This window comes from Acromyrmex echinatior, chromosome 9 (assembly GCF_024713525.1).
Source record: "Acromyrmex echinatior isolate Ae372 chromosome 9, ASM2471352v2, whole genome shotgun sequence".
Lineage (NCBI taxonomy): Eukaryota > Metazoa > Arthropoda > Insecta > Hymenoptera > Formicidae > Acromyrmex > Acromyrmex echinatior.
The window spans coordinates 9,446,016-9,471,723 of NC_141860.1; the positions used below are offsets into that span (position 1 = coordinate 9,446,016).

General features: G+C 36.2%; 2 protein-coding genes, 1 long non-coding RNA gene and 1 pseudogene across 5 annotated transcripts in view; 2 read left to right on the top strand and 2 right to left on the bottom strand.

Annotated features, from left to right (window-relative positions):
- Positions 1–25,217, top strand: part of SIFR (SIFamide receptor) — a 46,776-nt gene extending 21,559 nt beyond the window's left edge. Inside the window, exons 2-3 of the mRNA XM_011068306.2 lie at positions 9,353–9,452; positions 22,011–25,217. Of these exons, the coding sequence (XP_011066608.1) occupies positions 9,353–9,452; positions 22,011–22,788 (878 nt within the window). The 3' untranslated portion in view covers positions 22,789–25,217. The remainder of the gene's footprint in view (positions 1–9,352; positions 9,453–22,010) is intronic.
- LOC105153452 (uncharacterized) overlaps positions 1–25,708 on the bottom strand; it is a 63,998-nt gene that overhangs the window by 30,824 nt on the left and 7,466 nt on the right. The window contains exon 5 of one of the 2 annotated variants that reach the window (XR_015546237.1): positions 9,354–9,444. The exons of the other annotated variant lie outside the window; for it this stretch is intronic. This is a non-coding gene — a long non-coding RNA (uncharacterized LOC105153452). Of the gene's footprint in view, positions 1–9,353; positions 9,445–25,708 lie in introns of those variants that run through there. 2 annotated transcript variants of the gene reach the window in all.
- On the top strand, positions 13,473–15,526 carry LOC105153451 (uncharacterized). Its single transcript, XM_011068302.2, has 2 exons — positions 13,473–13,571; positions 14,938–15,526. Exons 1-2 carry the CDS (start codon positions 13,560–13,562, stop codon positions 15,166–15,168), a joined length of 243 nt encoding a protein of 80 aa, XP_011066604.1. The 5' UTR covers positions 13,473–13,559; the 3' UTR covers positions 15,169–15,526.
- Positions 17,135–19,175, bottom strand: LOC147908603 (uncharacterized; annotated as a pseudogene). Its single transcript, XR_015546236.1, has 2 exons — positions 19,004–19,175; positions 17,135–17,507 (listed from the first exon to the last, which is right to left on the bottom strand). The product of XR_015546236.1 is annotated as an uncharacterized LOC147908603 (transcript).

Genomic DNA, 25,708 nt, shown 5'->3' on the forward strand with positions numbered 1-25,708 from the left:
AAATAACGCTGAAACATAAAAAGTTTTATAGCGAATTCAATGTAGCAAATGCAAAATAACCAATATAAATTCTCGTTAAAAGTATAATCTCATTATCTTTTACTTCTACAATTTTGATAGTCGTTCTGTGTCCACTGGGTGACACACGTGATTTAAACTAATAATACAATAGCACGGTTCTGTGTCTTGGAACACGCTGATATTATCGTGATACACGAAAACAAAGTCGTGTGCGCGCGCATGTTCAGTTAAGCTACCATCGACCTGAAAATTCGCAATCGTCACGCGACGTGCTAATTTACTTTTATTTTCTTATTGTAAGTACACTCTAATGCCAGGTCTGTTTTAAAATAAAAAAAAAAAAAAAAAAAAAAATAAGAACCTCACTGGCCGAAAGTTCATACCGCGCGATCAATCTCTATGAATTTTCTAGTTTGGAAAAGGCAATCCTCGAAGAGATAGGGGATATTCCGATATCGTTTGGTTACGGGGTCACGGCTTTTCGATTGAAATTCCTTCTACTTCACTGACGTTACGAAGATCAACTATCATCGCAACCAACATGGTACCCAGACAGGCACATGTTCAAAGATACATCAGCAATTTCTCTCGAAATTGTACATCTTGAATAAAAAACAGAAAAAATATTAACGAAATTATATGTACGAAATTATATACACAATGTTTATTCTTCATTTCTAAATATTAATTTCCAAATATTATAATTTTAAATAATATACATTGCAACAATTTTTTTTTCTGAACATTCATAAAATGCATGAAATGCTTGAACACAATGAAATCTTGGGTTTATTGCACTTTTTGTAGCCTCATATAAAAAAATCATATTTAGTTTCAGATTTGAAATATGTCATTAAACTAGAGAATTTCTACAGAGACACACTACATCTGTTACCTATTATCTTTCTCTTAGTCTATATGAATAATCATGACGTTGAGCAATACGGTGAAACTTCTTTATGATTATTCATGAACTAAGAAAAGAAATGAAAAAACTGTTACGTTCCGTCGCTTGACAACATTTTCTTAAAAATACCGGAAACGTCTGTGCTTTTCATTGCTCATACAGTATAAAATAAAAATTTAATAACGTACATTGTTATATAAAAGTTACCAGCATGGAATTTTGACTTCCGTGTTTTCTCTCTTTCCTTTTATCTTCCTTTCTCTGTTTAAAATTTTTGATACCTTACAAAAATGTTAAATCGAGGAATGTGTAATGAGTTCATATCACGTCACTTGATAGCGGCCGCAGTCAATGCAAATTTCTGCAAATCGTAATTCGTAAACAAATCATAACACGTCTCTTTACATTGCAAGATGCATCAAATCTCACTTGAGTCGACTCATCGCAACGAAGCGAAACGCGCGGAATTAATAACACAACCGGGACATTATTCTTTTAACAATAATCTCTTTATAGCTGCATGCGTAGCCTTTATAGAGCCCCGAGAAAAATTGTTAGGTATACTTAAGCGCTGGTTTGAGTACGGAATGGAATTTCCACGATGCAGAACTTTTACAAGCAACTGAAATGTCTCTCGCGAATGGTAAAATTCAAGATGTTATCATCCGCACTCGGTGCACAGGGTCTTATTGCAATGCACTTCCGCCGGAGAGATCCGACTATGTATATTTGACGATGACGAACGCGAAAGGGGAATCCCGCCGACTATGCTTTCCAAGCTGCGAAAATTTCAATCCTTCCATCCCCGTCTTACCCCCTTCGGCGATGTCTCATGTACGTACATTACGAAGTATACGATAAGTTTTCTCGCCCTCTTTCATCCCTCCTTTCCGTCGGGTCCGGATATTAAAAAGAATCGAAACAGCGCGTTTCCATAACTCCGTAAGTCCACAGTTCGACACTCTACAAATTATAGGTGCCGTAACATCGACAAGCGAGGTTGGATTTAACAACACAGAAAACATCATAAATTTGAGATTCATGGTACATACCATTTCGCGTTACAAGACGGATGAGTTTTAGAAATATGGATCTATATTTACATTGTTTCGAGTACCTCAGAGAATTTCAAGTGAGACAAAGATAGATTACATGTAAAACAGGATCAGTACTAACTTATAGTAACAACATGGTATAATAATAATACAGGGTCATTTATATTATTAATCCATTAATAATCTATTTCCTAAAACTTTTAGAGTAAATGTCACTCCTAAGAATAAATCTCACTCTTAAAGATTAAAAATTGAGTCACTTTTTTTCAAAACTCGATTTTCACTCTTTAGAGAGAGTGAGATTTCATTTTAAAGAATAGAGAACAGATTTTTATTTTTAATTTTTAATGAATAATGTAAGAAACAATTGGTATTACAATTAACGATATAAAAATTAAAATGTCATTTGTTTATAAATGAGGACCATCATGGGTTAATTACTCAAAACAGTATTATCTTATTACAAAAATTCAAGTATGTATTTTTGTATTTTGCAGTTCTTAAAGTAACGAGTGATTCTTTATTTTCAGTAGTATATTTTTAATCAATTTCAGCTATCTGAATGATATCACCGCTGAACTATTAAAACCACATTTCACAAAGCGTGATATCTCGCGTATGCGTAAGTCGATAGTTATGTCGTGGTTCAGATAACATTTTCAGGCCGTTTCGCGCAATTCGAAACGGAATGTGAAAAACAAATAGTCGACATTGGGAGCGATACCGCGGAAGCGAAACTGCGAAATTCGCACAATGGCAGACGTCTGTGCGGACGTCAACGCTGATTCATCACGCGACATCGCACCTGTACTTTTTCTCTTATTTCCTACTCGATAGGAAGGGTCCCAATCTGTCCGAGAACATATTGCGGTCCAGGGCACTGCCAGCGCGTGTCCGAGCCTATACGACGAGCACTCGTCTTCGGCGCTTTATGGCAACATCATGGACTTCACGATTATTTCTTCATACAGTCTCGCGATCGAGGTATTATATAGTATTATGGGAGCCTCATGTAATTATTTCGTTAAACGTAGTCGGCATTGACTAACTTGAATATATTAAAATTAGTAGTATCACTCTTTTGCCAAATCTATTGTATATATTAGGTGTTGGAATTAATTCGTAGCGTTTTTTAATGAAAGAATGTTATTTATTTCACATGAGCATTAAAAAATACATTAATGAAAGTACTTTTAAAACTTATAAATACTTTGTAAAACGCTACGAATTAATTCCAACATCTAATACATATAGTAAACTTTTAATAGTTACTGTTATTATTATTTTTAATTTATAGAAGTAAATTTGTAGAGAATTTTCTTCAATATAATAAAATAAACCTATCTATTTCGCTTAACAATATTGCAAATCGAGAATAATTTTTCCATATCAATTGATGATTAATTTTCAATTGATGGTTAAATTGATTTTAAGATTTTAATAAAACATCTTGTATTGCTCGTATATTTAGTCGTTGATATTTCAATTGTTTTGCTGTAGAAAAAAGTATTTTGGAAATCTAATTTAAATAAACATGTATATGTAAAAATGTTCTATTTAATATTCCTATAAAAAAAAGATAACATAATTTTTTAATTAAAGAAAATTGTGTCTTCTTTTAATAAAGAAAATCGTAGAAAATTTTTAAGAATTCTGATTCTGATTAACTTAGATATAAAAAAATGTAAAAATCGTTTATTTATGATAATCATTGTTGGTTTCGTTAAAAAGAAAGTAGCGTTACTACGTCTTATGACCATAAATTAAAGTACAGTTTTTGCACAGAGATATTAAAACATCATAAAGATGTTTAAGAGAGTTTCCTACTTTTTCAGATGTTGTTTGAACTTTTCTGTTTTTAATAAACCACTTTCAATGAGTCCCAAATTTAATAACTTCTTCTTGATAAAGAAGAAAGATTCCAAAGGACTTTTTGATGACCCTGATCTTAACTTAATCTACGATCTGGCCCTTAACCTAAGTTGGCTCGACTCCAATCTAAAAACCGTGAAGTAAATTCCATCGGCGAGTTGGTAAAAAGTATTAAGTTGACATCTACATTTACAGTCGTGATATATATCTTCAATATGGCTCTTAAAGATTTTAACGCACTCTTAAAAAAATCAATAGGAAAATTTCGCATATCTCAATAAAAACATTATCTTATTTATGCTAGAAATCCTTTTTATAATACATATCCTTCGTACAATAATCGAATCAATGAGATGCGGGCGCATTCGGAAAGCGTCCGAAAGGGTTGTAATTCATTTTTAGTTAATCGATACTCAATGTGGCTCTTGCCATTTAACTGTCTCGTCCGTGTAATTGAATCGTGTTACGGTAACGCTACACTTCTGAGTCTGCTAAAAAGCTACAAAAACCGTAGACTATTCTTTCCGTTCTCATTAATTGTAAGCGAATAGTGCACTGTACTTATGTGGTGTAGTGTAGATCGTGGGGTCATAGCCACGCCGACGGTGCGTATATAGATTATATCTGGCTAGCAGCTTATCCAATCGAGCGTAGACAGTGAAAGTAATATGCAGAGACGGCATTGCACGTGTATATTGCATCTATACGTATATGATACATAATATACACGCGCAGACGGCGTGATTGTAAAAATTTGACATTTAAAATCGTGAACGTGACTTTGGGATAATTCGCTACTACCGGTCGATTAGCCGGACCTTGTTTCCACAGTGGACAATTAAAAGCGATGATTTTTTTCTCTTTTATACCGGCGACGAAGGCTACTGTGGAAAAAGGGTCGTTAATGCATGACATTGTGCGTTTCTGAGATTAACTTAACTTCCATCACATGCGATCGTTTTTCATACCGCGCAATAGACTTCAATTGAGACGATAGCCATAAAAAGGGTTTTACTTGTAAAGAAAAGTGTACTAAAAAAGTCGATAGGAGATATTCCGTTAAGTTACGAATTTGATGGGCGAACTTGATACGAATTGTTCGAAATTATGAGTTCGAGAGTTAAAGTTATGAGAATTGTTCTTATTTTGTAACAATAGTTCTATTATTCGACGTTAGTTCAAAAGGCAATCACATTCACTTTTCGAACGTTTCTGTTTACTACTTCAAATAGTGTCACGTGTACACTCCTTGTATTAAAGATATGAATTTTGTAAAAAAATTGGACACGTAACTCCATTGAGTCAATGGAATGAAACATTTTGGCGCACAAAAAGGCTCTGATGAAAATAGGCCAAGGCCATTTTCCAATTATTGCCTTAATTTTCACTCTGACATAATATCCATAATTAACTATTAATTACCATAAAACATAAATGACAGCTGTGAGACGAAAATTATATATTATTAACGGCTAGACGAACAGAAAAGAGAAAACCTGAACTAATAAGATACTTGGTTAAAATTGACCAATAATACTTACCAGATTTTCAAGTTCGAATACATGACCAAGCATTAATTTAAATAATGAAAAAATAGCAAATGGCCGCATTACTGGTAAGCCTTATCAGTGGCCTTGTCTCTTTATTGAGAAATATCCCGCCACGAAAAAGTATAAATAAAAATAATACACATGCTCGAATCGCTTTCCACGAAGTGGTGGCCGAGCATTTATCACCATTATCAATCGTTATTGCACGTTGCATTAGAGTTATGAAACTGGTTCTACGTGCGTTAGCCTTTGTAAAGTGGCGCAATCGACATTTCTTTCGCCGTGGAACAGAAGGGAAAATACTAAGCCGCGGGACGATTATGTAATTACATACCTACGGACGACCAATAAACGGCTTTATGTAGTACGAGGCTATTTTTTTCCATCTCATAAGTTATTCACGTCGACGCGACGTATCAGCCACCTAACGAACTTTAGTATCCCGAAGTTTAAATATGTTGTCCGCTACCTTTTCGCCAGCGTAAAACTTTTCCTGACGGTAAAAGATTGGAGCGATAAGTTCCAAAGCCGAAGAAACAAAGCATTGATTTTATTTTAAATCGACGGTTCACTCTCACACATTCATTTTGAAATGGTTCGGAAATTCCGTACAAGTCCCGGCGCAAGTCACGTATATACGATCGCGCGTTATTCAGCGAAAAACTTTTTGAATGTCCCATCGGAAGCCGCCGGTTGGAGTGTCCGAATAAGAGGGTTTCTTCATGAAAGAGTGAATTTTGCGAAAGTTTTCCTGCGACGCGAAATCTAACTTCCATCATCCGTGACGCGCGTACGTATTAGCTCGACAATGACCACGGTGTTTTTGTCGATAAGTTCTAAAACTGACACCGTACGAAAGTCTTTCGTAAAATTATATAGCCGGAAGTTAGAACTTAAATCAAGACCAACTAGGCGAATGAAACGGAACTGGTATTCGATAAAAGCGAATTTTTGAGCTTGGGAGCCGAAAATCGAATTGCCGAATTGGATCTGAACTTTTCGAGGTCTCTTTAATTTTGTTCCAGTCTATCATCATCTTTTTACTTGAGAAGCTATATGCGTGATAATTTTATTTAAACTTTCATATGTATTTTACGAGTCTTTGGGGTCCGCGATATTACATTTGATTCAATATTATAAAAAAAGCGTTTTATGTGTCCGAGAGTTAATTACTTCTGTGGAATAGAATGTAGAATCTTCAATTAAACGATGAATATGCATGGAGAAAAAAATTCATTTTTACATATATCTAGATGCTCTTTTTTGTAATTTTATAAAAGTTAACATGACTGGTATTTATAGTTCATTCTTATATTTAAGATCGTCTTAATCCTGCTGACTCTGATCTATTTGATCCAAAATGTAATTCACTTTTTTGTTAATATTTTATTTAGAAACTTTTTTCTCATTTGAAGTCTTCGTCAATTAATATAAGATCTATCAATATAAGATTTTTTTCTGTAAAAATCTTTTATTTTTTATCTTTAAAACTCAAAAAACTCTGATTGAAAATTATGTTGACTTAAATGATATAATCGTATAATATAAGCAGGTCAGTAGGATTATGTACAGTTATGTACAGTTTTAAAGTGTTATAAATCAATCGTAATAAAGCTGTATTAGCATCTTAAGTCTTTACTTAAGACTGTCTTGAAATATAAGAACCGACTATAAATATCAGCCTAATCGTCTAGGCATCAAATGAAAATCTCGTTGATTTGATATTAATTAAAATGAATGAGGCTTACTTTACAGAAATTACCGATGACTGTTTCACGCCGCGAGCGGTTAACATTCCCTCCCCCGCGCAATTCGTATTGTCTATTATCTCTCGCGAGCGGATGCATATTAATGCAATACGATAGTCGGACTTGCTTTATCGAGAAATTACGTATTCGACGGAATAAATAATTATCGGCTTAACGGCCGCGATTTGCACAGGAGGTTCCCTTCTATGTGACCTCGTACACCATTCACTTCGTGCACAATACTCCATGGCCGGATTGTATCGGCCCGAACGTGTCGTCGTACGATTAGAGCAAGCGGAACATCGAACGAATTCGATAAACAAGCGTTTCGACATTCTCTGAATAACACATCCTCCATACTCCATTTCTGTTAAGCAAGCAGGATCAAATAAACAAAATTGAAGAAATTGAACCATTTAGTGTTCATTTTGTGGTAATTTGTGCTACAAAACATAATTCTGTATCACGCCATTTAGAAGACACTCGTGGCATTGCTAATTTAATATTAAACTAAAACTCTGCCGCTGCAATTTTCGCCCGCGACGATTGTTGTTACTTATTATTTGTGGCGTCGTGCATTATGCACGAGAGTTGACGACAGCACGAATCGTCTCGTTTCGTTCAACTCTATTTCATAACTGTTAGAATTTACGACATGGTTGTTCGAAACCACAGTAGCGCGAAATCCGGTCGCAAGCATACCGTCGACTAGCGATGATCACAAAGAGATTGGAATGGAGTCAGTCGAAAATCGAGAATAATCCTTGTTTGCACTTCGCATTTCTTGATGCGATGTTACACGGTAGGTAGATGCTCGATATTTATGAGCAATCTTTCCTTTGATGGGTCTATCTACTCCTCTCCCTCCACGTAATCCTATTATTCTGAGGACGGGATAAACTTTCCCATCGATCATATTATACTACCAAATGCTTTCAATATTGTATTATGTGAGATAATTATTTATCGTATCATCAATCGCAGACAATGATGGATGGCTCTGAAAATTTTCCCTCTCTGTCTCTCTTGATGAAAATTCTCTTGTTTTGAGCTTCCTTCATTTTCGGGTACGGGATTAATTATTTTCTTCTCGAAAGAGAATATAATAGTCGTTGCACGCGTATAGAAAAGTGACGGGTAATAAAATTGATACACGCTGTCTGGCTTTTTTCTAAAAAATAGGTCACTCGGATTTATAATGTTGTAACTACCACACGATGATACTATCATTCAGATATTATTTCGTTCAAAAATAACGAGATTTTTAGAAAATAATTTTATTTATTTATTTATTTTATTTGTAATAGGAATAAAGCAGCGTAATAAATTTTTCTCACGCTGACGGCATTACAATACGATGACACACACAATTAAGCATGTACTAATTAATTTCAAATATAAATATTTTTTCTCTCTATTCTATTATTTGTGTCATCACGACATCCTAAATTGTCTTCAAATAATCCATTTAAACTCACTTCAAACTATTATAATATAGGATACACTCAATGAATCGCAACTTTCCGTTAATTAGTTCGTGTAATTAGTTGAAAATTGCGAATAGAATTCCCGCTTCTTGAAACGATCAATTTTTCCGAAAGCTAGCTATGTACGTAAGATTGTATATTGTACAAAAATTTGGGATACATCAAGTCTAATAGTCTTAGCAAAAAGTGACTGAAATTGAAAATTTATATTTTTTGTAAAAAATTAATGTTATATACATGAAATAATTAATTGACAATAAAGTTAAAGGTATTTATATCTAACAATACAATTTTATAGTTTAAATTCTCTCATTTCATAATTAATATAGTTTAAATTCTCTCATTCCTTAATTATTTTTTAAACATCTCTACTTCTAATTGAAACAATTTTTTATCCAGATTCTAAGTTACCGCCAAACTTTTTATATTTCAAATACAATTTAGAAAAATTTCGAACTTTTTCATTTTATTAAAGAATACTTTTATATACATCCTTAAACAAACTTACGATTTTTATAACTATTCGCGTAATACGATACAATTAATATCTTTGGCAAGTATCCTTAGACTTAGCGTTCCTCGCTTTTACTCTGAGTACGTTCGGCCCTCGTAAGTCGGCCGCTCCCGCAGTAGTCCCTAAAAAGCCCTTCGGCGGCCGCCCAAAGTTCCAAGAGCGATACTCGAAACAATAAATTACGGACTTGTGTTTCAGCGTGGATCCTGGGATGGTTCATGTGCAAAGCGGTTGCTTATATACAGGGCGTCTCCGTAGCAGCCTCCGTCTACAGCTTGGTTGCGGTCTCTCTGGACAGGTAAGTGTTACTTTTTATATCTATATACAGAGATCGTGTATGGATGTAGTGCATATGGGAAGGTATTTAATACACCTACTCTTCACGGACGCGCTAGATTGATAGATCGAGTCGCTTATGCTAATCAAAGACGATATCGTTTATATGTCGATTTTTTTTTAATCTTGAACATTGAAAGTGAGATTAAAGTTGCCTTAAATTCAATAATTGAGTGGCCATGCGCGTGCCATTATCGACTACTGTAAAGTAATTTGACAAGTTTTGACAGACAAACCCAAATTTTTACAGACAAACCTGTTATACAAACCGGATAAATTAAATGGAAAATTATGTATAATTATCTAGACGAGATACTAATGAATTCTTATATTATTTTGACATGGACTTACAGTAAGGTTACTAAAAATATACAAATCTGTCCTTATGTCTGATGAAATCTAACGCTTTTCTTGCGGCAGCTCCGTAACGGGTTCCACCGTGACATATTTATCTCTCATCAGCAATGCAATGCGCTCACGGACAATAATTATAGATCGCGGTGTAACGCACATATTATCGACATGTTTTCATTATGGTATATTAATCGTGATAATGGGCACACATTATACCCACACTCAAAATTTATCATGTAATATATAATGTGGTATTAATAGGGGAAACAATGCGTTTCAGTGTGTCGCGTGATATATCGTAACACGTATCGCATTATCGGTATTATATTGAAGGTTTATTAACTATCGTTAATACATAGTTTTCACATCGAACTTATTTCATATGAAAATCGCGCACGTTTGTAGACATTAACTTTTATACGCAAACGATATGTGCGCGGCACCTTACGTGACACTTCCGTTTTATGAGAGAATAAAACGTAGCCTTCGTATCTCATTCATGGTACAAATTATTACTATCTATTCGCCCGATGTATCATAAAGATGCACCTGATCAATTGAATGGTACTCGTGCGAAAGACCAGAGTTAAAAGCTCCTAACAGTCTAAAAAAATTATCTCTAATCGCAAATATAACGAAAAAAAATCAGAGAGAATAAGTTGGAGAAGCGAAATATAAAGAGACTAAGTTAGACTAGAGAATCGAAACTTATTATAGGTATCGTATTTGAATTTTTTGAAGAAAAATAATCTGATATCAATTTCACACACATTAGAAGATAAGACTTTTACCGTGAATCCGAGGAACAGTTTTATAGAATCTACAGAAACGATCGATCTTCCGTGAATTGCTTAGTGAGAGGGACCGTGCCAAACCTGGAAAATTGTCTTTCGCCTACCACGTGCGCAAATGTATCTTCCTCTTGTCACGTGATCGACGATGCAACCAAGAGCGCTGAAAATATATCTTCCTCCTGTCCCATACGCCTTGCAACGAGAAATAGCAGGGAAACCTTTGAGCTTGTACCTGAGAAAAATCCGAGGGGATATCGCGCATTGACTGGACCTCGCATCGAAATTGCAATGTCATTGTTGCAATTCTTTGCAAACCATGCGAAACCTAAATTACACCAGCTCGTTTATTTCGCGAAATAAATTTCGCGCATGAGAGGAAATATTCTATTTGCGAGCAGCGTTATTTCCCCTTATTGAAAACTTTCAATATGTCGGATAAAAGCGGAGCTTCGATGCTGAAAATTTTACAGGATCTTATTTTTGTTACGATTTCTCGTAGGAATACATGTGCATCTGTATTGTAAGATATTGCTGCATCTAAAACACACACGCACTCTTAACGTTCTCTCGTTATGGATGGTTAACTCTATCTCTAACTGCTATAAGAATCGTTGCGAAATTGAAGAGGATTATTTCAATGTTGTCTGTGATTTACCTAGGACATTAACGGCCGATGATAAATAAAAGTGCATTCGGTTTTTGTACATTAAAAAAAATTTTATTAAATTTTAAATATTTCTTTGAATATGGTATTAACTAAATATTTGCTATATGTAAACATATATTTATTTGATACAAGAATTATTAATTTGATTTAAATATCATTTTTTTATTGAGTAAATATTTATTTATTTATTATAAGTAAATATTTAGTTATTACTATTTGAACAGATATTCATTAAAAGTTAGTAAATTTTTTTAATGTATCATTTTGCACTGCGCACACATATATACATATATACACACATGTATACATATACAAGGAGACTCTAAAAAGTATCGATTTGACCCGCGATATTTGATCGCACTTGTCGTGCCGCTGTTTCACGACGCGTTCGTAATTCGAGTCCTAATATCACGCCGCGTTATTCAATCTGCTGTTAATTTACGCAACACTTTCCATTGATAAAAGTTTCATTTCACGCTCCGGACGAAGAATCTCTGGAGACTCTTACTGCGGCTAGGATCTGCTGCTCCCTGATGTGTGGTGTTGCGCGAATTAAATTGCTCTTCCTCTAATTTCAGATTCGCTTAGCGAATGACAGGAACTATTCTAATCTCCGTGATTTCCCGAACCGTTGCGTCGAACTTCCAACCATAGATTTCAAGTACGACTGGAAATAATTTAATTCGTAAGAAATAATGAGACTAGATGAATAGCAAAATTTGATCAAAGCTCAGCTTATTTAGATTGATCAAAATCTTGATATTTTAATCAATCATGATAATTTATACGAAGTATGTACGTTTATATCTGTACTGAACATTAAATGATGTAAGTTAGCTAAATGCTCTAAAAATTATAAGTAACAAAAATGACATTTCAAGTTTTTTCTTTGTAAAAATATTATATATTAATTTCATTTATTTGATAGAAATTTTTTATCAATTCATAAAGCTTCACAATTATGTAATTATGTAATTATTTAGGGAAATGCATCAAATATTTATTATAATTATTTAGTCAAATCTGGAAATGAATATTGAATGATATTGCAATTGATAATTAATATTAATAATTAATATTGAAACAATATTGTAATAAAATAATATTGTGAATAAAATAAAAACGCGCGACATTTAAAGTTTTATTCTGTAAAATGTTAATATATAATATGTGTCGCATCAAATATTGGTCACTACATCAAATTATTTTATAAATGCATCTTTTCTAACAGACCCTGTATTTATAAAATTAATCGAGATCGATTACATTTATAAAATTAATCAATCAATTACAATTTTATAAAAGTAATGCTTGCTAAAAGAGGCGTTTATAAAATAGCTTGACATACTGACCAACATGTTGATGTGTAACACGCGGTATATTAATTTTATTTATTCCGATAGAAGTTTTCCATAACTCCTAAAGCATAATTATCTAGGAAGATACATCAAATATGTATTTTATGTAATTACTTAGCAAAGCATTGGCACACGGCCATCCTATTAATATTCTAAATCTTGGTGCTTGATTATCTTGCGAAATGTTTGTACAAGAGAAAGAAATTTTAAAATATTGCATTCAGTTGACATCTGACCGTGGTTCTCTAATTAAAATTTATAGAATTGCATTACAACTTTAAATCTCGTAAAGTTTTACAAATAAATTTCTTGCTTTTCGCAAAAATTCTTAGATTCGAGAAACAAAGTTTCTATCTCAACTTAGCTTCATTTCGAGACTTCATCGATAAATGCTCTCACAGCATCCGACGTTTGAAAAAATACAAAAAAGGTCGTAGATTTAGACTTTGGCTGCATCTTTATGGAACACATTTGCATTTGCCGGCGGACACTAGTCGCGATTTTTCTTCCTGCATATGTATTATTTACCCCACACACTCACACATCCGCTTCGTGTCAGGTATCGCTGGTATCGGTTCTGCGTATCTTAATACAGGAGTGTCTTAACCCAATTCTCGCAATAAACGCGAAGGGTTGAAAGCACATTATTGGCGAACCGGTGAGACGATCAGACTAGTATCATGGAGACGATTGGTCCACCAGCTATCCCACCATGTCCAGTGACCGGCTGACTCAACTAACTGGCGCCTATCGTCATATAGATATCTCAGGTCACGTGATCAAATTTATGGCGATTTTAAAAAATTCCATGCGGTATATAAGGCTTCCAAGTCGCCGAAACGGACATAAGCTGTCTTTGCTTCCAAGAAGTAACAAGCTATCCCCAACCAATCAACATGTTCAAGCTGGTAAGCTAAAACTTCATTTTATTTTATAATCTTTCTATATATAAAAAATTTATCTAATTATAAGCTTTCTAAATTTGTCTACAAGTTTCTTTCTTACAATTACAAGACGTTCGAACGGAATAAATAGCGTTTTCGCTTGTTTGTCGACCATCGCATCCTTTGTCAACTTAACGTACCGATTGACTATCGATGAAAACGCAAATACCGTAAAGTATACGCGTCACAGATATCCTAATAGAATTGTCGATCGATTTTCCGAGATGTAAATTTTCCACAAATAGGACGACAGTATTTCCGCTGACTGATTTTACGGAGGCATCGTCGCGATTACTGTTCCTCCGGTTCGTTCTCTCTCGGATCTTCGTTGCAAACATGATTCCTACGTCATGTCGCACCCATCATTCATTGATCCGAAAAGAAGAAATCATTACGGGAGGATCCGCCAAAAGACGTTACGGTTTTAGCGAGAAACGCGCCCGTTTATCTTTCAACTCCGAGTCGAGATTTTCTTTTCGCCGGCTCGGAATGACGCGTCTGTATATCCCGAGTAAACAGTGCCTCTAATACACCGTCGCTGGGGACTCCTTTCGTCCTCACTCTCGCACCTCCTGTGATCGATAAAGAGACGGGCAGCTATCCCACGGTGTACATATATGTAAACACAAGAAAAAAAGATTCCCGGCCTCTCCCACCCTTGGCTTTCGCGTTTGCTGCGACCTTTCCGCTTTGGCATGCAAGCGCGTATACGACACGACGACGAACCCGCCCTTACACCGTTCACCGGTCTCACAGCGCAATGGCATCCGAGTCTTTGCAGCGGAAATCTACGCGAACGAAATCACTGAAGCATGCATATTGTTAGCAGTGGTGGTGGTGCCGCCGACGTCACTGCCACTAAAGCGGAATGCTATTTGCGTGTCGCATTTTTTTAACGCAGTTCCACCGATCGACCTCGTATTCTCTGTCGCGATTTCTTGCGAAACGATGTTCGATATTGTATCCCACGCGTTTTTAATCGATCGATTGAATTAGCGCGATGTCTGACATGATCGAGAAGATCGGATAATTGTGAAACCAATTTGAATATTCATATATAAATATGATTGCAATAGTATTTAACCAATTTAGTGCAATTTTAATTATTTTGCAATGTTGTTGTTTTTATAAATAATACGGTGAATTTTCTGTAATTTTAATTATTGTCTTTATGAACAACGTGATGATCGGGACCATGAATTACACGGAACATCCAACGGAAAATACATACACAAGCTCATCGTAGGATAACTTTCGGACGGATTATTATAGAAGACTATTAAGAAGAGCAGTATAACTCTCTAAATCCACCTTATAATCTTCTTCATAGGCTGTCTTCGCTGCCATCCTGGCTGTCGCCGTCGCCTATCCCGGTGGTCTCACCGGCGTAGCCATCAGCCATGGTCTCGGTCCGATCCACGCCCCGCAGGTCGTTGCTGCTGCCCCAGCGATCTCCCACGGCGCCGTTGTCGTTGCCCAGCCCATTGCTCCCGTTGTTCATACTCCCGCTGTTGTCACCAAGACCGTCTTGGCAGGCCACGGTTTCTCTCTGCACGGTTAATCTAGGAGAACCAGCGTAAACTCACCACCACCACCACCGAGTCACGACGACGCAGCCTGGAAGAAAAAAAAACACATCCCCTACTTCCTCTTAATGTGAAGGAAAGACAACAAATTTAGCACGCAATTCTCATCGCCGATTTCGACTTCTTCACACTTTATCCTCGCCGTTATCCACGCGTGAACCATCAGGCCCAACACTCCGCGTGGGATCGGTCAAATTCCCGTCTCCCTATTTGTCTTTTCTTTGTATTTCATCGACAAAATTTTCGGACTCTCACCTGGATCATTCCGCCATCATCCCGAACCCTCCCCTCGTTCATATGAAATTTTAATAAAATTTTAATTACAAACCAAAATGAGTCTTATTGTTCGCGCAATTTCTAATCCCAGAGGTAGCTCGCTTTAAATAATAAAGGAAGGAGAATAACGCTGCTATAAAGATAATATCCTTGCTGGCCCTGCGAAAAGATTTTTATGCCTTCCGTTCGCCATTCTGCGTCTGCCGACGTTATCCGACCTTATCCACAATATTTCCATGCTAGTAGCAATTTTATTGAACGCACGTACATTATTAAGGGCATAATAAATCGGAGCGCGCGTAAACGTATTTTTTTGTTCTCCCGATATAGATATTATAGATACATCGAAGCATATCTTGTTTACACACAGACAAATGGAATACAGTTAACACACGCCATCTGTAACTAGTGCAGAGTCCGAGCTTTGCTTTACGAGCGTCTCTGCCGAATTATTCTCGAAATAATTCCTCTTTTATCCTTCGTCCTTCCGAAAATATTTCTATTTGACGAGATGCTTGCTACGTTGTATTCGGTTTATCTTATCAGATGCTACGTCGAATATTGCGCCTGGAACGAGTCATAGGCGCAGGGAGAATGCCATTTTATGGCTCGTATAAAAGTGACATTGGGATTTGTGAAAATTAACGAACAAAAGGGACACAAAGTCCTTCTTTGTAATCCCGTATTTTATCTAAAAATATAAATCCCGGTGATTGTACATGATGCATTAATGCATTTTATTTCTCACTTGTTTGATTTGTGAAGCTCTCTTATTTTCATGTACTTAAAAAAGTAAATTCTTTTTATTTATTTTAAGCAAAGGGACAGTTTTCTGAGGAAACCTACTCCCATCGGTTATACTTATGTATCATTCGTATAGAGCATAAGTTCTTCAGCTAAAATATCGAAGGTTGTCAATTTTTGGTGATAATGTAAGACATTATTTTTTTTACAGTGATAGTGTAAAGAAGCAACAGTCCATACGAAATATATATCACAAAATTATATTTAATAATTTTATAATAATCGGAAATGTCATTTTTTAACGATTTTATACGAAAATTTTTCATATTTCACGCGATATCGTATAAAATTATTAATAAATTTAACATTACATGTTTTCAACACATTTTTCTTATATAATTCATGTTTTCATTCATGTATCTTCAGGTTATCTAACGATAAGTTATGGAGCTGAGGCTCATTAAGATTATAGATGATCCAAAATAAATCGTCGCGAAAAGGGAAACATTTTTCCCGTTATGAGCATTTAATCTTGTTGCTTTATGCTTTTGTTCACATCTGTTTCCTATTTGCTTCACATTATTTGCGCGGAATTGTTTATTGCGGCATAGCGCATACTACAGAATGCGAGATCAAAATTTAACATACTATCCTGAAAATGTATCGTTGGCAGATAATGGGTTAAAACGGAATTACTTGTCCGCGAACAGCGCGATTATGCGGTATAATGCGTGTTGTTTCATAAATTTTACCGGCGAACAAACGTACGAAATTGATGGGCCGCTCGATAACGCGGAGTCTGCCAAAAGCTCGGACGAGAGATCCTCTTTCGCGAAGCAGTATTAACGGCTGTAGGCTGGAAAAGAGGATGGGTAGGAGAGAAGGCAGATGGAGATCGTCATAGTCGAGCACACTGCGGCGTTTGCGACAAGAGAATATTTTATTTTAGAAATGTTCCACGATTCAGAATCATTTGGCGCGTTGCGGTGAGTCGCGTTATACGAGAAAACTACGATGGTGTTGGTGATCCACTGAATAGTCTGGATAGTACAAATCGATGTTAGTAAGCGTACGCCGAGCCTGGAAACTTGTTGTAGTAGCCATTATAATAACCGTTATAGCCAAGGTTATACGCCAAGGGGACCGGTTGATATGGGTACACCTTCACGTAAGGTGCAGTGTAGATCACCGGGTAAGGAGCCAACAATGGCGGCAGAGGACCTGGTGCCGGTGCTGGTACCGGTTCCGGCATCGGTGCGCATGTGACCGCTACCACCGCGATAGCCATTAGAATCTGGAAAGCAATAAGGATGATTACATTTTGAAATCGGAACACGTCACTTAAATCTCACGTCCGGTCTGCCTATCACTCTTCCCCCCATCATTTCCCGATTCCTGGTTTTTATGGGCACTATGAAAAATGTCGAGGGTGTGCTTGAGCGAGCAAGTGAGGCGCATTTAGCGTCGTCGATGTGACTTTGGCGACGCTTGATCGGCCTGTTTTTTTGCAACCGCGAGCTTGATATCACCTCGCTCCAATTAATCACCGGGACGATCGCACGTGCCAAGAACGATCTCTTTTTTTCCATTTTCCTCGATCCTCGATGATAGCGCCCTGCTTTTATTTTTCTTCTTTTATGGTAATTCAATTATCCGTTTAACACGGACGTCTCGCGAAAATTTCGAAAACATTTCTGCGGTACTTCGATTTCGACGGCACTGTAATTTCACGATAACGTTTTCCTCTTTCCATTCTGGATATTCCGCTTTGAAAAGGATTACACGGATTGATCGATCGTGGACGCTTTTACGTACGAAGCGAAGTGTTTGAGCGTTCTCGATTCGGGAGAACTCGACGAATTTATGAAGCGAAAGCGCCTCTGTCGATACGTTTATTAGCGAAATTGAACAGTACTCTGTAGTCGTAATGTTAATGCTTAGAAAAGCATTAAAGGCGCAGAATGTATCCAGTACTCGGATTTTACTCCAAATTTTATTTGATGCACTGAACAAAACTTTATATTGAACATTAAAGATTGTGCTCCAATGACAATTTTGATGTATGAATTTTTCAAGAATCTCACATAACGCGATACTTTGTTGCCAATACTTGAGAACTAAAGCTGATATTCATAGTTAGTTCTTATATTTAAAACTGTCTCTAGGTATAGTCTTAAGATGTCAATCGCAGAATCATTTAGGCACGATGAAAGGAATAAGAAGTAAGGAATATTCAATTTCTAGGTTGAACTCTATTAATCCTTGCTTCTCATTACTTCAGATCAATATTTTATAGGCAGGTATTTATAGTCAGATCTTATATTCATGATCGTTTTAAGAAGTCACGAATTAGAGGGCCATATTAGTGTCTTAAAGATAGTCTTGAAATAAGAATGGACTATAAATACCGCCCATAGAGGGCCCTATATAGTCAATTTTTATTTCAAGACCTTAAGTAATATCTTAAGATTCTAGTACGACTCTCTAGCTAATATTCATAGTCCAGTCTTACATTTGAGACTATCTTAAGTACAGTCTTAAGATAGATCATCAGAAGGCTGTATTAAGACATTTAAGACGATCTTAAAAAAAGAATAAACTACGAATACTGCCCTCTGTCTCTTTCATGATATCTTCGCCAAGACGTCAGTAAGATAAATATAAGAATCTGCATGAACAAATATCGGTCTATAAATACTGGCCTAAGTCATAGAAATATCCTCGTGACTGGAAGTGAATCGGACACACTACAAATAGATATAGACGAATGTATACGGTGGATATACTTGCCAGTTTGAACATGTTAAGCGTTTTATCAGCTTTATTCCCGTTAAAGAACACACAGAACGACACTGTTCGATACTGTAGTTGCAACTACGGGAAATCGATCCCTTTATATAGATACATGTCTCCGGGATCATCATTGCGAACGTCTCATTGTTCGCCCCACCGCGCGACCATAGGCAGCCTTGAGCAAGCTAGATTTCCGCGTTGGCTATTTTTTTCAACTTTTCTCGCCGTCTGGCTTCTCGTCGTTGAGTGGATATCAGATTCGGAGGTTCGTTGTTTATATCGAGATAAGTGCGATGTACACGCGCCGCTACTCGGAAGTGACGTGGCATTCCGTGAGAACGCTTGCAGATCGGTATCGGACTCATTGATTTATGGAAGGTCACGACGACAAGTATTTAAAGTTTATTCATTGAATTGAAGGTCACAACGACGAAGATGCAGTCGATGATGCCGATAACACGGAGAGAAGGGCGGCGCTTGTAATCGCGGTATAGCGGAGGCGGAAAATCCGCGACTGTTGGTGTGAGTGGTAAAATGGCGATTTAATGAATTCGGAAGCTGTACGATCTGTACGGGCATCGCGAGAGAGAAACGTTCATTAAAGATAGTATTCGACGTTTCTCCGTGGGCGGGGACCATTTAATTAATGAGGAAAAAGAAATACCCCCGCCTTTCGCGCGACTTGATGAGTGTCCCGCTTTTATGGCTTCTTTGCATCACAAAGACGCGCGCACTTTATCCCGCGCGAATCTCCTCCGAATCTGAACGTGCTTCATAAGACTCTGAAACGAAAGAATCGTCAATTGCTCTCACCTTGCGTCACCGTCGTCATCGTCGTTGTCGTCGTAGTCGTAATCGATGGTCTGCGGATCCTAACTACTTTGATAGCAATTTATGCGATTTTTATCCTATGTTCTTATCTCACGATCTTAAAATAGCGAACACAATTTATATGATTTTAGAATTTAACGAATAAATTGCTCTTCCCCATATTATGTCATTATTTTTTTCTTGTTTCAATATACATATTTTATATGAGAAAAAAATTGATTTTTTTAATTAAAAGGGATTATTTTTAATCAATCTTTTTGTAAAGAATCGCTTTCTTTTTTAACAAAGAGAATTATTTTAAAACTATTTTTTCGCAAAAAATCGATTTTTAGCGAATTGATTTGGAGTACATCCCTATTTGTACACATTTTAACAAAGTACGATGTAAGATAAATTGTTTATATAATTTTCACTGTGTTGATATAAACAGATAGAAATGTCTTTTCATGATATACGAAGCTAATACTTGTATACGTCAAGATATGTAATGTAATGTAAAAAGGATAAATATAACATTAACTGTCATTATAGAACCAATAATTACGCTGTAAGAAAAATGGATGTAGGAATTTAACACCATGCGATATTTATATAATTTTCTTGTTATTTATATCAATACTAACACGGTGAGAATTATATAACCTGTATGGTGTTAATTTCCCACCCATATTTTTTAGAGTATAATTATCAGCTTTATAATAAGAGTTAAAAAAATGTTATACTTATGTTTTTCTCTTACATCACATCACATATGTTTTACTTATATAAGTATTAGCTTCGTGTGTCGTAGAAAAATTTCTAAGACATTTCTATGATAGCAACTATAATTACTTCTGAACTTATTATCTTTTGTCTTAGAATGTAATGGTTGGTTCATTCACTTGAAGGTGATCAGCTCCATCGACATCGAAACGAAAACATGCCTCAACAGATTTTTCTCAAAATAATCCAACTTGTCTTAAATGATCCAGACGCTAATTCTTAAGTCATATAAGACATGTTACTCATATATAACTCGCGGCATGCCCATCGAAGCGTAACGGGTACGAGTGTCTTTCGAAACAGCGAATGGAATATTTGTTGGCAATTCCGTATATAAAGTCTAAAAATGGCGACGACCTGCCTGATATGCAACGGGACAGCGATTTTCTACGCGCGTAGGTGTCCGAACCTGTCCTGGTGCCTGTAAAATGGCTATTCTGCATTCTTCGTACGATACAATAAATTAAACGGTTATCTAATGCGCAAGTATATTTTGTGTAAAAAGGGGGTACAAGTTTATCGCTGATAAGATAGTTGCTAATAATTAGAAACTTGTCTGATCAAAAGGTATCATTCCCTTCTTATATCCTTTTACACTAAAAATCTTGTTTTTTCGCGACAGGCTTGACGTATATTTTAATCATTATTTAATAATGGAATAGTCATTACTTGATTTCAATAGTTATTATACATATATTTTTTTTGATGTATTATTGCACTAATTATTGCATACGTATTTCTTTTGAAGTTTTATTAATAAATTATATGAGAGATAAAACTGTGCGTATTTATTCTTTTTATCTACTAAATATTTTATCTACTAAATTCCTTTTATCTATTTCAACAAAATGAGATTATGACGCGAGATGTTGGACCAAGAATCTTTGATATATTAAATAAATTCTACTAATTAATACGTTAAAAAAGGCAATTTTTAAAATTGAATTGTTTCTACCTTTTGATAAATCTTAGCTCTTTCTTACTCTTTATAATCTTATTCTTTTACACTCTTACTTATTCATTATATAGATAAATTATCATATAATTTAGCCGAAGATGAAACAATCGGTCTTAAATGCTTAAATATAATTTTTTGTGTAGTTTTATATATCTCGAAAATTTCCAATTTTTTTTTAAACACACATATATATATATATATATATATACATATTATATTTAGAATTATTTCAGATGAATATATTTTAAATTTTCTCTTAAGAATTCTCTTAAGCGGATTCTTAATTTAAATTTAATCGATTTGTATGAGTGTATAAATATAAATATCTAATATCATTTATTTATGTTATAACTTTTAAACTAACGATTTTTATGTGATTTAAGCTTTTATTTTTAAAATTGACGAATAAAATGATGATAATAATTAACGACTTATGCGGTTTATCTTTTTCAGGTTTTTGGCAATCTGGTGGCCGTTAAAATGTCAAATCACGAAGCGGCGAGCTCGCATGATAATCGTCGTAATCTGGTTCATCGCTCTGACAATGACGTCACCCTGGTTGCTATTTTTTGACTTGGTCTCCATCTACGACGATGATCCCGATTTACGTTTCTGTCTGGAAAAGTGGCCGCATCCTAAGGACGGCTCACTATTCTTTCTGATTGGCAATTTAATTCTTTGTTACGTGTTACCGATGATACTCATATCTCTCTGCTATATTCTCATCTGGATCAAGGTGTGGCGCAGGCATATACCCACCGATACTAAGGACGCTCAGATGGAGAGGATACAGCAGAAGTCAAAGGTGAAAGTGGTCAAGATGTTGGTCGTGGTCGTGATACTCTTCGTCCTCTCATGGTTGCCTCTCTACGTGATCTTTGCTGTAGTCAAACTGGGTGGCGACGTGGCTGAGAGGGAGGACGAAATTCTGCCGATCGCCACGCCGATCGCTCAGTGGCTGGGTGCCAGCAATTCCTGCATAAATCCGATCCTTTACGCTTTCTTCAACAAGAAGTACCGGCGCGGCTTCATCGCCATCCTAAAAAGCGGCCGGTGCTGCGGCAAACTCAGGTACTACGAGACCGTCGCGATGATGTCCTCCTCAACGAGCATGAGGAAATCCTCTTATTATGTCAACAACAATAACAACTCATCGACGAGACGCTGGCACGGACCACCAGTCCATCAGGATAGCAACGTTTCTTACATATTCAATCACACTGGTGTGTAATTGTAGCCATGTGAGTCGAAGGTGCCCTGAGGTAGCCTTTATTGTGCTGATTTGATACCCGATCAACGGTAGACAAACTGAAAGAGAACGCGGTGGCCTTTGCATCTCGATCGGCCACTCTAACGTATGATCGAAGCCAAAATCTGGCCGAAGTCAGCCAGTCCGAGAATTATGGGTCATCTTGGATGATCGACATGATTGTTACTCGGGCCGGAAGTAGTCAATGGAAAAAACGGAGAGCCGGAGGAGAAGAAGCCTTTCCCGGCAGACCACGAATCGTTGCCCTGCCATTGCCCTTACAAAAGACATCATTATTTGGATTTTGTCACAATGTTAGCCACTGCGTATCCTACGTAATATATTCTAGTTGTTAAGACGAGTTCACCGCTGCGAGCGGTTGTACAATTGTTCGTCCAACGACACGACGAAGTAGCTTTCTAGATGATCCAAGAGACGAGATTTACGCTTCAATGAATCTTAGAACTTCTTCTATGTTTGAGATATTTGTACGGTACGTTTGAACGAAGAGTCTAGTTAAGTCTATCAATTAAATGTAAAGTAGGATGGGGTTTGTTACGATTGCGGCGGATGCATGCACCCTTGTATGTCGAGTACGTCAGTACGTAATTAGCGCGACAGCGGTGAGTGGCGATGATGATTCGTGTGAACGCGAATACGAATTGAGTCGTTGTCTCTTGATAATAGACACACTGCATTTCCGTCATGAAAACAATTAAGCCGATCCTCATCAGTGGGATATCGTAATTAAGGAGGCAGAGTGGAGGTATGTGCACCAATTAACATGGAGCTTTATCGAATATACGACGGAAGGCACAGCATAGTGTAAGACTCGATTTTGTTTCGTATTTCATACGAGTGGTCTTCGAACAGAATAAGATATTGATAAAATAAATCGCATAAGGCATTATCTACGCGTGTATCTAATACTGCATACCGCAGATTCATTCGTACACGTCTCGTACACGTTGAGATCACCAGTTGCACTAAAAATCGAGATTAGATAACACGAATCCATAGCGAGACGAACGAGCACATAATAATTTGCAGATTGTCATTAATGGTCAATATTGTGATTAAAAAGAATAATTTGTTTATATTTTTCAGAAGAAACTATTGGTCAATATATCATGATTGGTTTCTTTGTAAGACTACAACTTACGTCATTCTCAATATGTATCTCTAATATCCATTTAAATTTTTCATTCTATAATATATTTATTCTTAGAGTAAAATAAGAATAAAATTAATTTACTAGTAATGAGTTAAATTAATCGATCTTTGTAAATACTACCAGTACATACAGTTTGTTTACATGTATTTTCCAGAAGAAAATATTGGTCAATAAATCATTGGACTATAACTCACGCCATTCTCTAATATGCATCTCTGATGTGCATTTAAATTTTTCATTCATAATTTTAAATTTATAATTCATATATTCATTCTTTGTGGAGCAGAATAAGAAAATAATTAATTTGAAGTAACAATGAAATAATTGATCTTTGCAAATACTACCGATACATGTGATTTAAAATTATAATTACTAAAGTTACGTATGTATATGTTCTTACCGAGACATTAATCTGAGATATCTGTTTATAATCTGTGCAAACGTCGTTGGTCTCCACATTTGCGACTCGTGCCAAGGACACGAGATAAACTTATGATAATGCAAATGTGTGAGATAAAGACGGTTTCTTTTTTCCGACGTTTTTTCCTTTAAAGACGTTTTTAAAGACATTTTTTGCATTCTTGTATAATCGAGAAACTAAATAACCAAGTGGCAGTCCAAAGTAGATCCTATCACTATCACTATCATCATAGGCGTTTGTTCGTTCTTGCTGGATTAATTGACAGGGTTTTTTCGAGCTTGATCGTTTACACCATCGCGTTTGCACATCGAGACTAATCCAGATTTTCCGAGGGCATTTCCCATAGCCTTCTGAAGCCGCAACATTTATCGCACGCTTGTCACAGCTCGTTATTTCGTCGCACGTGATTATCCGTCGACGATAAAAGAACAAAAGGACGTACTTTGTTCATTGGCATCGCGATCGATCAGATCGCGGATTTCCGGGCGCGTCGATGACGTGATAGAGTGATCGAATGATCGTGTAATTCGTTACATTTTAAGGGCCAAGATCGGCTTTTGCTTTTTCTCCAAGGGCAGCGGGATTACTTTGAATCCTTATAATTGTAAGATGGTAACGCCGTAAGCGAATTGCCGGATTTTACGGATAGAGTAATTATTTTCGTAAGGTTTTTATACGAGAGACGATACGAAAACTGTAGATTTAACTGCAGATGTTGCGAATTATTACAAAATCACCGAGTCTATTCCAATTCATATCCATCGGTGGCGATTAAGTGTAACAATGATAATAAAATAGGACGGGAAAATAAAAGAAGGATGCGATCAGCGGTGATAGCAATTAACTGAAGGAACGTAGAAACAATCAGGATTTTAAAATTGATACAATTTTTGGCTAGTTTTAAATTTCGATGCTATAGACACTTACACATACATACGTGCACACTCGCGTGCAGAAATGATATCTGAATGTACATCCAAATTGATGTGAAATATGTTTTTTGGTATCTGTAGCATCGGCAACTCGCACCGAAATTACGCCGGTTATAACACTTGGCGATAATCTTGGACTGCAACTATACAACAAATATGAAATGCCGAATACGTGTTACGAATAATCAAGTGTACGAGCATGAATATAACTGATCACGTAGTATGCATGTAAGGATCAAACGTAAGTCTATCCGCTCTGCATGTACGTACTATATGTACTGTTGCTACGTTGTGTTAAATATACATTAACACGTTCCAAGTTTATCGTTCCGTCGAGGATCCTTTTTGTACTGTTGATTGTTAATTACTATTATT